The sequence below is a fragment of the Prenolepis imparis genome, unplaced genomic scaffold (genome assembly GCF_030444845.1).
Source record: "Prenolepis imparis isolate NDT839.2.m4 unplaced genomic scaffold, iyPreImpa1.0 SCAF_87, whole genome shotgun sequence".
Lineage (NCBI taxonomy): Eukaryota > Metazoa > Arthropoda > Insecta > Hymenoptera > Formicidae > Prenolepis > Prenolepis imparis.
Genome location: NW_028141245.1, coordinates 21,431 through 34,559, shown reverse-complemented (window position 1 = coordinate 34,559; position 13,129 = coordinate 21,431). Strand labels below are relative to the sequence as shown.

General features: G+C 42.0%; 2 protein-coding genes across 2 annotated transcripts; both read left to right on the top strand.

Moving 5' to 3' along the window:
- The first annotated feature begins 1,297 nt into the window (after nt 1-1,297).
- On the top strand, nt 1,298-4,282 carry LOC145947471 (uncharacterized). Its single transcript, XM_083057254.1, has one exon. The coding sequence runs from the start codon at nt 1,298-1,300 to the stop codon at nt 4,280-4,282; it is 2,985 nt and encodes a 994-aa protein (XP_082913380.1).
- Nucleotides 4,283-4,378: 96 nt separating this feature from the next.
- On the top strand, nt 4,379-4,999 carry LOC145947470 (uncharacterized). Its single transcript, XM_083057253.1, has one exon. It carries the CDS (start codon nt 4,379-4,381, stop codon nt 4,997-4,999), a length of 621 nt encoding a protein of 206 aa, XP_082913379.1.
- The last annotated feature ends 8,130 nt before the right edge of the window (nt 5,000-13,129 follow it).

Sequence of the window (13,129 nt, the reverse complement as noted above, 5' to 3'; positions counted from 1 at the left end):
AACTACAATTATCGATAATTATCGACAATTTTAGTTCCGCACAGATGAGGGCGCAAATCCGTCGGAGTTCGACCATCCGACTAGGATCCCCTTAACTCGCTCGTGCACTCTTTGGTGTGCACGCGCTACAAGCTCCATGGGCGGAAGACCCGCCATCACCGAGGTCGCCGCATGCGACACCGTCCGGTAGCCGCGGACGACGCGGATGGCCACTCGGCGCTGGACCCTTCGCAGGGTATCTCTTATGCGCCTCGTGGCCACCGCCTCGCCCGCCCACACCGGTGCCCCGTAAAGGGCCACCGCATTGACGGTGTTTGCGTAAAGGCGGCGCACACGATCGTCTGGTCCTCCTAAGTTTGGCAGCAGCCAACTAAGGGCCGCTGCTACCCTATCCAGTTTCACGGCCAGACGATCAGTGTGGTCGATGAATTCCCGTCCAACTGGACACCCAAGTACTTCATACTGTTCTCCAGTCGGACGGGAATGTCATCCATCCTGGATATGAGTCATTGGTGGTCTCCCATGGAGGCCATCGTGAAAGAAGATGGCCTCCGTCTTCTTGGGAGCCACACTTAGGCCCATGTTCCGTATGGATCGCACGACTTGCGCCATCGCGAGGTTCGCCATCCTGATAGCTTCCCCCCAGTCTTCTCCCCCAGCTAGCAATAGCGTGTCGTCTGCGTAGCAGACGACATTGCAGCCGGTGGGGAGGGTAGTCCGTAATATGCGGTCATATGCGATGTCCCACAGGAGGGGTCCCAGAACGGACCCCTGCGGGACATCGCAATGCATCTCCCTCTCCCGTTGGGTACCGCTCTTGTCACGGTACCCCAGGCTCCTATTCTGGAAATAGGACTTGACAACCTCCACGAGATATTGAGGGACGCCATGGTATATCAGGGCGTCCCTTACCTTTCCCCAGGGCAGGTTGTTGAAAGCGTTGGTTATGTCTAACGACACTGCCGCCAACACCCTGCTCTCTTCCATACCGGATTCCGCGAGGGAGCGGACACGAAGAATCGAATCCGTTGTTGATCGCCCCTCGCGGAATCCGAACTGTTCCTCGTGGAGGTTCGGTCCTATCTCCTTAAGATGCCGGACGAGTCGGGTCGCTATTATGCGTTCCAATAGCTTCCCGATCTCGTCCAGCAAACATATGGCCTGTACACAGAGGGAGTGCCCGCCGGTCTGCCCCCTTTTGGGGTGAGGACCACATTGGCCCTCTCCCAGACTGGGGGGACCGTCGCACCCTGGGTGAACTAGTGCCGCCGTGGTGAAGTGTGAGTGTCCTGCAAAAATGGAGGGATTAATAGCGTCTCAAAAGGATCTTCTCGGGCGCATTGCCCGATCCTACGACAATCTGAGGAAGGCCGGAACTGCTAAGATATCAGTTTCTCTGGTCCAGTCGGCCTGGATGTCGGTCCTGGAAAAGAAGTGGGATAAATTCGAGGAGCAGCACGAAAGTCTGCAACGCGAGTATGGCGATAAACTCGCGGGAACGGAATACGTCACCTCGGACCTCGTTAGCACTGTCGAGGCCGCCTTCATCCAACAGCAGGCAAAGTTCCTTGAAATCGAGCGACAATTTGCTGGCCCGTCGGCGGAAACCAAGACCGCACCGAAGGAGGTCTCGTCATCACGCAGCGACCTGCCCAGGCTCCAATTGCCGCAATTCTCGGGCAAGTTCGAAGACTGGCCTGCCTGGCGGGATTTGTTTAAGTCGATGGTCATCGAGGAGGTTGCCTTATCAAAGATAAAAAAAATGCAGTACTTAAAGTCGAGTGTAAAAGGCGATGCCGAGCAGTTGATTCGTGACCTGCCCGCGACGGAGGACAACTTCGAAAGTGCCTGGACCATGCTGGCACACTTCGAAAATAAACGGCTGCTCGTGAGAGCTTACCTGGCCGCCTTTACGGCGCTTCCGCGGATGAAGGCGCCATCCGCCGTCGGGCTCCGTCGGATCTTCCACGGCGTGCTATCCACCGTCGGCCGCCTGGCGGGCATCGGTCGCCCGATCACCGCATCCACGGACATCTTCGTGCACTTTGTGGTCGAGCTCCTGGACTTCAAGACGCGACGCGACTGGGAGAAATCGTTGGGTAAATCTTCCGAGCCTCCTTCCTACGAGGACCTTCGCGAGTTCCTGCAGGAGCAGCTCATGACGCAGGACGTTATGCAAACCGTCAGTGGGGAGGCGTCCGGGAAGTCCACGGAAAAAACCAGCGAGAAGTCCAGCCGTTTAACGCGTGCCAACCACATAGGACATAGAGGGTCGGAACTCAGCCGCAACTGCCCCCTCTGCAAGAAGGAGCATTTTATTGCGTACTGCGATCAGTACAAAAGGAAGTTGCCTCAGGAAAAACGCGAAGCGGTGGGTACTCACCAGCGATGCTGGAACTGCTTGGGTCGCCACCAGCTCTACGATTGCACGTCAGCAAAGGTTTGCGCCAAGTGTTCCGGGCGACATCACACGACGCTGCACGACACGTTCGCGGTCGTCGCGTTGCCAGCCGCCGGGAGTATCTCATCACCGACAGTGCACGTCGCCAAGCGACCGGCAGTCGAGTGCGGGCCGGTTCTTCTCGCGACCGCTCGCGTCATGGTTGTGGATCGCGCGGGCACCCGCCATGCGGTTCGCGTCCTGGTCGACCCAGGGTCCGAAACATCGCTGATCGCCGAGTCGCTAGCGCAACGACTCCGTCTGCCGCGAACTCCAACGTCGGTGGCCATCTTCGGCATCGGCGGTGTACAGACAGGCTACTCGCGAGGACGAATCATCGTCGAAGTGATCGCGCGTGCCGGAACGTTCTCGCTGTCCGTGTCTTTACTCGTGTTGCCGCGCCTTTCGATCTATAGTGGTGCGTTGGCTGGAGGACCCCGCTCTTGGCCACACATCGAAGGACTCGAGCTAGCGGATCCCGAATTTCATCGTCAGGATCCAGTGGAGTTGTTACTCGGAGCCGACGCTTATAGCAGTATCGCCCTGCCGGGCATTCGTCGTAGAGGCGCACTGGAGCCAATCGCGCAACAAACCAGTCTCGGCTGGGTACTCTTGGGCGCGGTGGGAGACGGTCACGCCGCGACTCCAGTACTATCACTTCAGTGCTCCGCCGTGGAAGAGCTCGCCGATAAAGTGCGACGATTCTGGGAGACCGAGGAGCCGCCGCGCGAGGCCTGGCCACTGACTGTCGACGAGCAAGCATGTGAGGAGCATTTCCGGAGCACTCATGAGAGGCTGGCCGACGGTCGATATCAGGTCCGATTGCCTGTCCGTCCGGAGCTGCCGGACCTCAGCTTTACACGCCGCGCTGCATCGCGCTTGCTGGGTGTCATGGTGCGGCGATTCAGCCAAGACCGCGATTTCGGCACTCTGTACCGCGACTTTATACGAGACTACATCTCGCTAGGGCACATGTCGCCGGTCGCTGAGAGGCCATCCGCTCCAGGGATGTGCTACCTCCCGCATCATGGAGTGTTACGGGGTTCCGGCGCCGATGCAAAGATCCGCGTCGTATTCAACGGCTCAGCGCGCACCGCTGCGGGCGCGTCACTCAACGCCTCGTTACACGTCGGTCCCAACTTGCTGCCGGCGCTGGTGGACATCTTAACTCGTTGGCGGAGACACCGCTACGTCTTCATCGCCGACGTGGAAAAGATGTACCGCCAAATTCTGGTACACCCTGAAGACCGGGATCTTCAGCGAATCCTGTGGGGAGAAGAGGAGAAAGTCAGAGAGTATCAGTTAAATACGGTGACCTACGGCCTTGCAAGCGCGCTGTACCTTGCCATACGCGTGCTACGACAGCTCGCGACGGACGAGCAGGACCGCTTTCCGCTCGGAGCTGAGGTACTTAGACACGACGTCTACATGGACGATGTACTCACCGGAGCGGACAACCTGGAGGCGAGCCGTCGGCTTCTGGCGCAAGTATCGGCGCTCTGTATGGCGGGCGGCTTCCCGCTGTGGAAATGGGCCGCCAGTCACGAGACCCTCCTGGAGGAGATCCCGCCTGAGCATCGCCTGAGGACGTCGGCGGGCGCTCGACTACCGTCGGACGAACACTCTGTGCTTGGCTTACGTTGGAGCCCGGAGACAGATGTCTTCGGGCTCTCGGTCCGTAGGGTCCCTTATAGCATTCCAACGAAGAGAACGGTACTTTCGCAGACGGCGCGACTATTCGACCCGCTTGTCTGGTTAGCGCCAATGATCGTTCGAGCGAAGCTCCTCGTCCAAACAGCGTGGCTGCAACAGCTGGACTGGGACGCTCCCTTAGCCAAGTAGCAAGCTACAGCATGGAAGAGCCTTGCACAGTAACTCCCCTTACTAGAAAAGATTCGATTGCCGCGTTGGCTGCGCTGCGACGCCCCAGCAAGCGTCATGGAGCTTCACGGGTTCTCCGACGCATCGGAACGCGCATACGCCGCCGTAGTCTATCTGCGCTCGACGGTAAACGAGCAGCCAGCCATCTCTCTGGTCACCGCGAAATCCAAGGTCGCCCCGTTGAAGCGAGTCTCGCTGCCGCGACTGGAACTGTGCGCTGCCGCCTTGCTGGCCAAGCTGATAGAGCAAGTGCGGCTTACCCTGGACCTCAGGTCATCGGTTGTTCACATGTGGACCGACTCCACGGTCGTCCTTGGCTGGGTGCGTGGTCACCCTGCGAGATGGACCACATATGTGGCGAACCGGGTTGCAGAGATTCAACGGGAAAATCAGGATGCGAGGTGGCATCACGTACCTGGCCGAGAGAATCCTGCAGACTGCGCTTCTCGAGGAGTGTCCCCGAGAGAACTGCTGGACCACCGGCTCTGGTGGGAGGGACCGCGCTTCCTCACCGAGAGTCCGGAGGCCTGGCCGTCGGACGTCGACTTCGCGGAAGACGCAGATCTCCCAGAGCAGCGGCCCTGGTTCGCCAGAGGTCGTCGGCAATTGTTAACAAGTTGGCCAGTTGCAACCCTGAAGAATCTTTGTTTGATAAGGAGCTCTCGGGCGCGTCCCTAGCAGCGAGAACGTTTATACGCGATAATCCTAATATCATTTTTACGCGAGCCAATAAGGGCAATATAACGGTCGCTTTTGAAAAGACATCTTATTTGGACAAAATAAAGGTCCTCCTTGGTGATACAAATACTTACATTAGAGTAAAGAAGGATCCCACCAGAAGAATTATCAACAGTTTGCATGAATTGCTTACAAGGTGGAAAAACTTAGATTACATATCCGATACGACATACAGGTCGTTGAATTGTTCGGAGGGAGTACTGCCGAGAGCCTATGGGCTCCCTAAGATTCACAAGTCGGGCTACCCCCTGCGAATCATCGTCTCCTCACTGAACACGCCGCTGCACCATCTTGCGACGTTTCTCCACAAAATCATATACAAGTCGGTCCCGGCGGCGGACAGTCATGTGGAGAATAGCTTTCGACTGGTCAACAAACTCGATGGAACTTACATTGGTGACAATTGTGAACTTATTTCACTGGATGTGGTCTCTCTATTCACTAACATCCCATTGGATTTGGCAGTCGACGGCATAGCCGCGAGGTGGAGTTTCATAGAGAATAACTGTACGATACCGCGCGTGGAATTTTTGGGAGCAATCCAGCTTGTTCTTCACTCAACTTTTTTCACCTTTGATGGCATAATCTATCAACAAACCTTCGGAGCGCCCATGGGCTCTCCGCTGTCTCCCATAGTAGCCGATTTAACCATGCGCGATTTGGAGAGCAGGGTGATAGGAGACCTTCCTTTTGAACTCCCGATCTACGTACGCTATGTTGATGATATCGCGTTGGCCGTCCCTCCCGGGACGAGCCGGGAGATACTAAAACAGTTTAACGCGTGTCATAATAGATGACTGTTCACTTTGGAAAGGGGGGGTAATAGACTCGATTTTTTGGATGTTACATTCATTCTAAACCGGGGATATGTTGAATTCAACTGGTACCATAAACCAACATTTTCGGGAAGATATTTGAATTATTACTCCTGTCACCCTCTCTGCCACAAGAGAGGCACAATATTTGGCCTAATAGATAGGACTTTCTGGTTATCACACCCAAGATATCACCAAAAGAACCTCGAATTGGTCATTGTGTTACGTGATAATGGGTATCCATTGCAACTGATTTTTGAAACACTTCACGAAAGGCTTAGGACTTTGTTTGCGAGCAATAAAAATAATAATTCAGGTGACGCTAACAGAACACCTGATACTAATTCGGCCCGCGTTGCATATTTTAATGTCCCATACATACCCAAATTTTCCGAGCGGTTTAGTCATGTGGTCCGTGATCTAGATGTAAAAATGTCCTACACAAGTTTGAATAAGTTACGCTCGTTTATCCGCGTGCATAAAGACACACTGCAGAAAGACTGGCATAATAACGTTCTATACAAAATCTCATGTCAAAATTGTAATGCCTCTTATGTCGGTCAGACCAGCAGACACTTGAGAACACGCATTAGAGAGCATAGAAATCACATAAAAAGAAACACTGCGCAAAAGTCCGTGATCACGGACCATAGGCTGAATAACCACGAATTTGATTGGGATAACGTTGAGATCTTGGATGAGGAACCGTTTCTAAGAAAGAGACTTGTATCGGAGATGCTGTTTATCAGGCGCCAGATAAATGGCCTAAACCGACAAGAAGACACAGAGTGTCTAAATCACGCATATATATCTGTTGTGACAAATATGCCACAAATTTCCTGAAAGACGGTCTTCGTTTAGTTGTTATCGAATTCCTTTATAGAGCCATAAATCATTCGTAATATTAATTTCCATACATTGTATGTTGTAGAGAGGGAGATAGGGAAAGGGGGACAGGGATAGAGGGAGAGAGACGGAAGGGGCGAAGAGGGGAAAAAAAGGAATAAAAAAGGGGAGGGAAGGAGGGAAACAAGGGGATGAGAGAGGGAGAGGGATAGGGAGAGAGAGAGAGAGAGAGAGAGAGGGAGAGAAATAAATTCCACACATTGTTTGACATTGACATCGATAACAGGCTATGAGCCATTGTATGGCGCCTTATAAATAGCATCAAACCGAATACCTTCTTCACTCGTGCGTCGGACGCGTCCGCGTACGGTCGTGTGAACGGGTAATGGATGAATGTGTGAGGAAGAGTGAGCCCCCTTTCGGAAATTCCTCACTATACTCTTCATTAGAGTCCACATTTGAGTACCTCATGACATATTATTTCACTTTGTCTATTTAGTGGGGTATCGATCGGGGGGCTCACGGCTTTTAGCGCTGCGTGCGTCAGTATGTAGATTCCCCATTATAATTTATTGTACTAAAGTTACTGAAGAAGGTCCAAAGAAAGGACCGAAACGTTTAAATTTAATAAATTTGTTATTTCAACAAGTTTGTGTTTAGTATTTGCGTACCTACAGTACCGGCCAAAATTATATCACCTTTTGATTTTTTCAGCATAACTTGTTTTAAAGTGCACGGATCTCTATCAAATCATAACATGTTTTGAAGGTTGATATAACATTGAATTATAATTCAATATATGTTATACCGTCCTTCAAAATATGTTATGATTCGTGTAGAGATCCGTGCACTTTAAAACAAGTTATGCTGAAAAAATCAAAAGGTGATATAATTTTGGCCGGTACTGTACATCCCACGCGTGGCTCCATATAGCCTCCTTCTGAATTTGTAATTTATCAATGCAGGGAGCCTACACTGTTGACTTATTTTTTATTTCATTTTTACAAAATATATTATTAAAAAATAAGATATAAAATATATTCTATTAATACTTTTAACAATATTAAAACAAACATAAAAATAAAATTAAAACTAAAAAAAATTAAAAATATAATAAAAATTTAATAATATAAAAATACAAAAAAATATAAAAATATAAAAGAACAAAAAAAACGGAACCATTATCCTGCTACGTCCTCGTCGTGATTTCGGGTAGCGCTAAAAGCAGGAATTTTTAAAATTATTTTTTACTTCTGTAGCTTGGCATTGGGGCGCGCGAACAAATCCTAGTGTAGGGGCGCTTAAGATAGTCGTAACGCCTCCGCACACATACGTACGAATCGTAGTCCAAGTTATACTTTTATATTAGACTTCTATTTCAGATTTAGAGGATAACAGTGTTTTCTTTCGTGCACCTCAATCCTAGGGAACTTGTCTTTTTATTCATACAAAATGTATATTTATTATATAAAGCACGTATTATGACGAGTTGACAGCTCGTCTGCAATTCGAGACGTCATATCGAGATAAAATGATGTAACGAAAACTGTAATTTTGTAATTATTTCTCATTTTTCATATGAAATCGAAGTTCGCTGAGATCATTGATGTATGTATTGCAATCGTAGAGAAGCATTTTTAATTCTGTCAAGTCAATGCAACGAGACTAAAAGTACGAAAATAGTGCTTTGTCGGTCAGAAAACAGTCGCGAGGGATCCCCTTAAAAATTCAAAACTTTATAACAAATGATTCACTGATCATCGCCAAACTCAATACCAAACATCTTTACATGATAGTCTACTTATGTAAAAAAATTTATCCAAATATCTTAAAATTTACGGAAATTAGAGCAACCACAGACATTTTTCATAAAATCTAAAATTTTATAAAAATCAAATCCTTTCACCGATTCTCGTCAAATTCAGTACCAACCATCCTTTAATGATAGTTTATTCATGTAAACAAATTTATCTTTAAAATTTACGAAAGTTAGAGCAACCACAGACATTTCTCAAAAAATTCAAAATTTTATAAAAAATAAACCCTTTCACCGATTCTCGTCAAATTCAATACCAACAATCCTTTAATAATAATCTATTTACATAAAAAAATTTATCCCGATATCTTAAAATTTACGGAAGTTAGAGTAACTACAGACATTTCTAAAAAAATTCAAAATTTTATAAAAAATGAAACACTATGAATTTTTATAAAAATGACAGTAAATAAAAGTGTTGTTCTACTTTACTTGTATGCCAAATTAAAGCGCTGCAAGTCAAATAATTTTTGAGATATTTAAATCTAAAAAAACATGGGTGGGCACATACATACATACACACACATACGCACATTTTTTAAAAATGTTATTTTTCGATGGTTTGGAACATTCTAAACACATTGGCATAAAAATCTAAAAAAAAATTTTTTTCACAAAAACAAAACTTCCTCTATGAGGAAGCATAAATGTGTTTTTTTTTACAGAAAAAAATCTCCTCAAAAAGGATTATTTTTAAATAAGAAAAACAAATATCAAAGGACCAAAAAAAGTTTCAAAGTAAGTTTCCCTATTTCTTTCTCCCAAGGAACGACAATTAGCAGATTTCTCGGGCGTGAGATACTTTTATTTAGGTATGCTAAAAACATTGGTAAAGTGTTTTGTGGAAGCGACATCGCAATTGTTAATATGCTCCTTATAACTATGGATCGATTTTTTTAGCGTGTCACCAAACTTTTTTAAAATAATAAAATAATAATACTTTCGTGTAATAAAAATAAAAATGTAGTCAATCTATCAATGCTTCAAATGATGTTACTAATATAAATAACGAATAAACATTTACAATTACATTAACGCACAAAGAATATCAAGATTTATTAATTACAAAAGTGTATGGTAGACGAGTCTGCATCCGATTTAAAAGCAAAGAATGGGAAGATATAATAGCTCAAAAAATTTACAAGGAAACAGAAATTCAATGCGGAATCAATTTTAAGAGCCATTATTTATCAAAATATGCTAATTACGATAATATTGATGCTAAGCATATTATTATACAGAATGCTTGGTAATAATTATTTATATCGTCTTTCGTGTACATTCCAAATATCAATTGATAATCAAGAAAACACACATGTACTTGCAACAGTAATCAATTATAAAGGACCACATTATATTAAAATATATCCTATCACACAAATCAGGACATTTCAGAATTGAAGAAGCAATACTTCGAATAAACGACCAAAAAAGAAGAAGGCACACAACTGATTTCAACAATATAAATTTAGATGAGTCTGAAAAATAAAATACAAATGAAAAATAAAATTATATAACTAAAACAAAATGTACTCATCTTAAAAAATGGCAACTTTAAAAAAAAATTGTGCAAATGGAAATTTGCACATTGTTTCCTCACCATTTTATTTCGCTAATTAAGATGGTTTTTCAATTATGGCTTCCTCATAGAGAAAGCTTAACTTGCACATTGCTTCTTCGTCATTTTATTTTGCTCATTAAGATGGTTTTCCAATTATGGCAATGTGCAAGTTAAGCTTCCTCTATAAGGAAGCTATAATTGAAAAACCATCTTAATTAGCAAAATAAAATGGTGAGAAAGCAATGTGCAAATTTCAATTTGCACAATTTTTTCCAATACTAGCAAACCCTATATATAATTAAAAAATATTTTCTTAAAAAAATTTTTTTAAAGATTTCTATGCTAATGTGTTCTAAATGTTGTATAATTTGTTAATTTACAATTAAAACAAATTGACCAATTCTCAATAAATTTAATATCAATCATGCTTTAATGATATTTTATTCAAAACTTTCAAAAAATTATTTAAATTTTAAAATAATTAAAAATTTTATAAAAAAAACCATTTTAAAAATTCTCCCCAAATTAAATATCAATCATTCTTTAATGAAATTTTTAAAAGTTCGATAAGTTCGATATTTCAAAATTTACGAAAGTTAAAGCATGTACAAACATTTTTTGAAATTGATAATTTTATAAAAAAAAAAACTTTCACTGATCCTCGTCAAATTAAATAGCAAACATCCTTTAATGATACTCTATTTATGTAAAAATATTTGTCTGATATCTCAAAATTCACAGAAGATAAAATAAACACATAAATTTCAAAAAAAATTTTATAAAAACTTTATAAAAAATGAACCCTTTCACCAATCCTTGTTAAATTCAATACCAAAGATCCTATTGGTACTTTATTCATGTAAAAAAAAATTAGTTTGATATCTCAAAATTTGCGAAAAATGAAAATGCACATTTCTTAAAAATTCAAAATTTTATAAAAAATGAATCCTTTCACCGATCATCGCCAAACTCAATACCAAACATCTTTAAATAATAGTCCATTTATGTAAAAAAATTTCCCCAAATATCTTAAAATTTACGGAAATTAGAGCAACCAAAGACATTTTTAATAAAATCTAAAATTTTATAAAAATCGAATCCTTTCACCGATTCTCGTCACATTCAGTTCCAACCATCCTTTAATGATAGCCTATTCATGTAAAACAATTTATCTCGATATCTTAAAATTTACGGAAGTTAGAGTAACTACAGACATTTCTAAAAAAATTCAAAATTTTATAAAAAATGAAACAGTATGAATTTTTATAAAAATGACAGTAAATAAAAGTGTTGTTCTACTTTACTTGTATGACAAATTGGAGCACTGCAAGTCAAATAATTTTTGAGATATTTAAATTTAAAAAAACATGGGTTGGCACATACATACATACACACACACACATACGGACATTTTTAAAAAATGTTATTTTTAGATGTTTTGGAACATTCTAAACACATTGGCATAGAAATCTGAAAAAAAAATTTTTCACGAAAACAAAGCTTCCTCTATGAGGAAGCAAAATAAAATTAGAAGACAAATCAGTAAAAGTAATAAATACATGCGCATTTGATAGTTTATGTCAATCTCTTGATTGCGTATTATGACACGGAACATATTCGAACTTTTATGGCAGATAAATGGAAAAGAGAAATATTCTAAGTTAGAAAAATCACAAAAAAACAACATAAAATGCGAGCTGAGATTTTGTCCAATTTATTTACCCCAAATATTCAAGGCAAAATAAATAAAATTAATTGTTATTGTAGCATTGGCTACATTACGAGTAAAGCAATGATCGACTGCGCGAACATTGAACAAGAAATATTCTGCTCAAATGGCTGTACAAAAAACGTACTACTATAAATACGTTATTCCTAGAAGATAGAAAATTATTGGAAAAATCATTTGGTGACGTAATTCAAAATTATTTAACCTTAACGTCAAAAATTTCAAAAAATTGCAAGATGTGTTTTTCGAGTACTACAGATAAAGTTACAGTAGCTGGTAAATGTTACATTTAAATTTGATTAATTTTGTACGTTTAATAAATTTATAATTTATATTCTTTTAGGTCCGTTGATTTTTATAGAAACATATAGATGGAAGAGAAAGATATTTCATGTTAAAAGACTTATCCATACAATTTCAATTATAAATTGATAAGCAAGTAAATACATATATACTTGCATAATAATTAATTATAAAGGGCCACGTCATATCAAATCCTATCAAGGATCAGGACATTTCACGACATTATGTTTTCGTGAAAATATATCCTATCACAAATCAGGATATTTCAGAATTGAAAAAGTAAAACTTCGAATAAACAAACAAAAATGAAAAAAGCACACAACTGATTTCGACGAATATATGAATTCATATAAATCTGAAAAAGAAAAAATCGATAAAAAACAATATTTTGGAATCGATAAAAAACAATATTTTGGAAAAAATAAAACAAAATTTTGGAATCGAAAAAAAATGCAAACATACCAATCTTAAAAAATGACAATTATCTGCGAGAAATAAAATTGACAGACAAATCGGTAAGAGTGATTAATACGTGTGCATTTGACAGCCTATGTCAATCACTTTTGATTGCATATTAAGACATGAAACATATTCGGACTTTCATGAAAGATAAATGGAAGAGAAAAATATTTTATGTTGAAAAAATCACCGACACAATTCCGAATATCAATTGATAATCAAGAAAACACATATGTACTTGCAATAGTAATCAATTATAAAGACCACATTATATTAAAATATATCCTATCACACAAGTCAGGACATTTCAGAATTGAAGCAAAACTCCGAATAAACAACCAAAAAAAAAAAAAGACACGCAACTAATTTCAACAACATAAATTTAGATGAGTCTGAAAAAGAAAATACAAATAAAATTCGAATGAAAAATAAAATTATAAAACTAAAACAAAATGTACCCATCTTAAAAAATGGCAACCCTCAAAAAATAAAATGAGAAGACAAATCAGTAAAAGTAATTAGTACATAGGTATTACACACA

Bases quoted from the DNA above. Each gene is read 5' to 3' on its own strand.
- LOC145947470 (XM_083057253.1), top strand. From the start codon at position 4,379: ATGGAGCTTCACGGGTTCTCCGACGCATCGGAACGCGCATACGCCGCC.
- LOC145947471 (XM_083057254.1), top strand. From the start codon at position 1,298: ATGGAGGGATTAATAGCGTCTCAAAAGGATCTTCTCGGGCGCATTGCC.